Source organism: Fulmarus glacialis, unplaced genomic scaffold (assembly GCF_000690835.1).
Source record: "Fulmarus glacialis isolate BGI_N327 unplaced genomic scaffold, ASM69083v1 scaffold3908, whole genome shotgun sequence".
Classification (NCBI taxonomy): domain Eukaryota; kingdom Metazoa; phylum Chordata; class Aves; order Procellariiformes; family Procellariidae; genus Fulmarus; species Fulmarus glacialis.
Window position 1 is genome coordinate 44,822 of NW_009228771.1, and position 3,367 is coordinate 48,188.

At 50.3% G+C, this 3,367-nt stretch overlaps 1 protein-coding gene across 1 annotated transcript in view; it reads right to left on the reverse strand.

Annotated features, from left to right (window-relative positions):
• TMEM116 (transmembrane protein 116) overlaps positions 1-3,281 on the reverse strand; it is a 12,232-nt gene extending 8,951 nt beyond the window's left edge. The window contains 1 exon segment of the mRNA XM_009583581.1: positions 3,069-3,281. Coding sequence (XP_009581876.1) covers positions 3,069-3,281 — 213 coding nt within the window.
• Between the last annotated feature and the right edge of the window lie 86 nt (positions 3,282-3,367).

Sequence of the window (3,367 nt, forward strand, 5' to 3'; positions counted from 1 at the left end):
AATTATAATGCTAAACACAGCATGGAAACATTTCAGGAGGCCTTGATTTTAAGATTTTTTTCATGGAACTGAGCCTCAATATTGTCCTTTAAGTAAATGTTTGGCATCCATCACGTTGTGTGATACTTGTCTTGTTCCCGTGAGCAATGAGAAAGAGCTTAGTAAGGTTGATAAGCGGTAAGGTGGATCTGATTGAACCAGATCTGTCCTTATGCCATAGTTTGAGGGAGATCTGCCTGGTGTCTTCCTGCCCACCCGCTGCCATGCAGCAGCACGGCAGGTCCTCTGCCTTCTGCAGGATTTGTCTCCTCCAACATCCTTGTCCCTCCACTTCCATATTTGTAGCATCCAACCCAGCAACACAGCAAATCATACTGCTGTTGCTAGCTAAATATCTGGAGCTAGTTTGTTCGTCATTGCATTTATGAATGCCTTTTTTAACCAAGCTTTTCCTTGCTGGTGCAGAATTGAAGCCCCAGCAAGTGGTCATAGGCATGACAGGCTGGGGAGCAGCCAGTTTGTGAGCATGGCAATTAAAACCAAGCAGCTCCGAAATAAGCAAAGAAGCAACTTTTGCGATGAAACAGGTGACCCCTTTCTCCAGCAAGAAGTGTCCTTGGAGTGAGGCACCACTGTTTCGTTGAGGAGCTATTTTGGCACAGACCTAAATAAAGAAGTAGGTGACATAGTGGTAAATGAAAGGCAGCATGGCTCTTCCCTGCAAAAGGAAAAAGAAAAAAATCAAATGGTATTTATAAAATAGAGGAAGGGAATGTAAAGACGTAATGATTCAGATGAGCTGCCAGGCTGGAGCATACATGATGATTTAGCACTGTCTGGCCATTGCCCAGGGACATCTGCCTGCACAGAACCTGTTGACGTGACAGAGGAAATTCTTTGTTCGTTGCTTGCCATCATCTCTTCTGAATGATTTAGCTCAGGCTGAAGAGTTTTATTGACCCCATGGAGACAGAAAACAAGCTTCAAGAATGCAATATTTGATTTCCTGGGCTGGGGGCAGGAGGGGAAGTGTTTATAACATTGTTCTCCTCCCAGCCTCCAGAGCTGTTTATTTTTAAATATTTTACTCTGGAGCCTCATGACTCAGGGAATAAGCTGTTTGTGGCAAGCTTTGATATGGAACTCTTCCAGCCCCTTTGTTGACAAATTTCCACTTAAGACCAGAAACATGGGGACAAGGCGATGGGGAAGTTACTGAAGATTTTGCCGCTTTTGAAACACCATTAATGGATCTCCCCTGGCAGCAGAACAAGAGCCTAGAAGCCTGATGCAGACAAGTCACTCCAGCTGGTATCCATCCCTCCTATCCGGATTTGCAGAAATAATCTGAGCACAAACATCTGGACTCCCTCAAGCAGGAAGGGTCCATCGGTGACCTGGAGCCATGTGTGGCTCACAAGCAGCTAGAGTGCAGCTCCCAAGCCACAGCCACATCATATGACTAATTGCAGAAGGGCTCCTGAGTAATGCAGACTTCTAGCCATGGAAGTAAACGGGCCGAGGCTGCTGAGTCACACTGGGACACCTGCCAAACCCAGCTCCGTATCATCCCAGAGTGGAGGACCCCAGGAGAGAACCACGTCTGGAGCTCTCCAGATGCAGGAGGGGGCCTTTGATGTGCACCTTGTGCAGCACAAGCTCAGGCAGGTTTTCCATCCCAGCACTAAGGTGAAGTCCCAGCTTTCATTGCTCCCTGGGAATGCACGGAGATCTCCCCAGCTCATTCTTGATGTGCGGGGCAAAGCGTTTCCAGGAGGGGAACGCCTGGGAACCTGACTTGTTCCCTGCGTGGGAATAAGACTGCCCTGCTTGTTGTAAGGGGTGCAAATTTACCCTGCAAACCTGGACTCATGTTCTCCTCCCCACCCTGCTTCATCCAACGATGTCTCAGTTGTTAGCTTGACTGCATGCCTTCCTTCTCTGGGGGTAACCCACTGCATTCCCTGGAAGCCCTGTTCTCCAGGCTGCAGATCAAACCCACGATGTACAAAGAACATTGAAGACGAGGGAAGTACAAATACAGCTTTGTTACAACATAGCTGCCAGCTCTACTGTCCTACTGCTCTTAGCAGTAACCTGTTATCTGCGTGGTCCACAGACTGGGCTGCCAGACATCTGCAAATCCTGGACAACGAACCCCAGCTTCACACAGATCAGCTCTGTGCACTGCCTCCGGTAAGTCCTGGACAGACAGAGGGACTGCGTGTGGACAGCAAAAGCCTGGCAGGCTTGGGGTGGAGGTCTACGGTTCATGTGCCAGCCCCCTGCTCAGCATGTCTGGTGTATCCCAGACACTCGGGGTTCCCTGCACACACGGCCTGCACGGGTGATGCACTCAGGACGTGCCAGGCACTGCATTCATGTCAGGTCTGCAGTGCACAGGCGGACAGTCCCACCCCGAGGGAAGTTTGCACCTGAGACCTGCTGCTTCAGCATTAGAAATGTTCATGGCTCCTGCGCGCAGCCAGGGTGAATCTTCCAAAGCCCCACTGCGGAGCCCAGCGCTGCTTTTCAGCCTGATCTCTTTTTGTCTGAACTTTGCAGCATCTTTGAGTTGTATCAGTTTTAGTAGTGCATCTGCCTGGAAAAACTACTCAGAAATACCTGAAGACAGACACCTGTAAACACATTTCCTATGGGGGCATCTCCAATTTGCACTTCAGCAGCTGTGTACACAGCTCCTCAGCCCTCCAGGTGTTTTACCCCACAGAGGACGACACGCTGACAAATCCCAGCTCCCATGATTTGTCTGAATGACTGGAGGACTTTCCTGGAGCGGCAGAAAGCGTGGGGCTAGGGAACCTGCTTCTCCCTGCGTGGATGCAGTTCAAGGTTAGTCCCTTCAATTCATATCACAGACAAAAGGCCAAACTCTTGGCAAGCCCTTTGCCTCCCAGCTGTTAAACAATATTTAACCACATAAGTCTGAGACCTGCAGTCGCTCCTAGCAGAGTGCCTGACCCACGCGGGTCTTTGCCACACGCGCGACCCATCTGCACGGTACCAACACCTCGACTTAGGGAGGGAAAAGGAGGCGCAGACCTTACCTCGGGGGACCGCACTGCATTTTGAAAGACGGCGTAGGCAATAATGGAGCTGGAACCTATAACACTGAGAAAACAAAGCACAGATTGGAACAGGAGCACATCTGCCTCGCTGGGATAAGCGATTTCTCTTTTTCCGGAGAAAATCATCATTGCAATAGTAACTCCATCCCAGGGACGAGGGTTTAGCAGCGCGTTGTACCTGAGCATGGCCATGGTAAACTGTATCCACTGGAGAGCCGAGTAGACCTGGGGAGAAGGACGGGTGTGAGCTCAGCACGACACGGCCCCACGCACGGCGG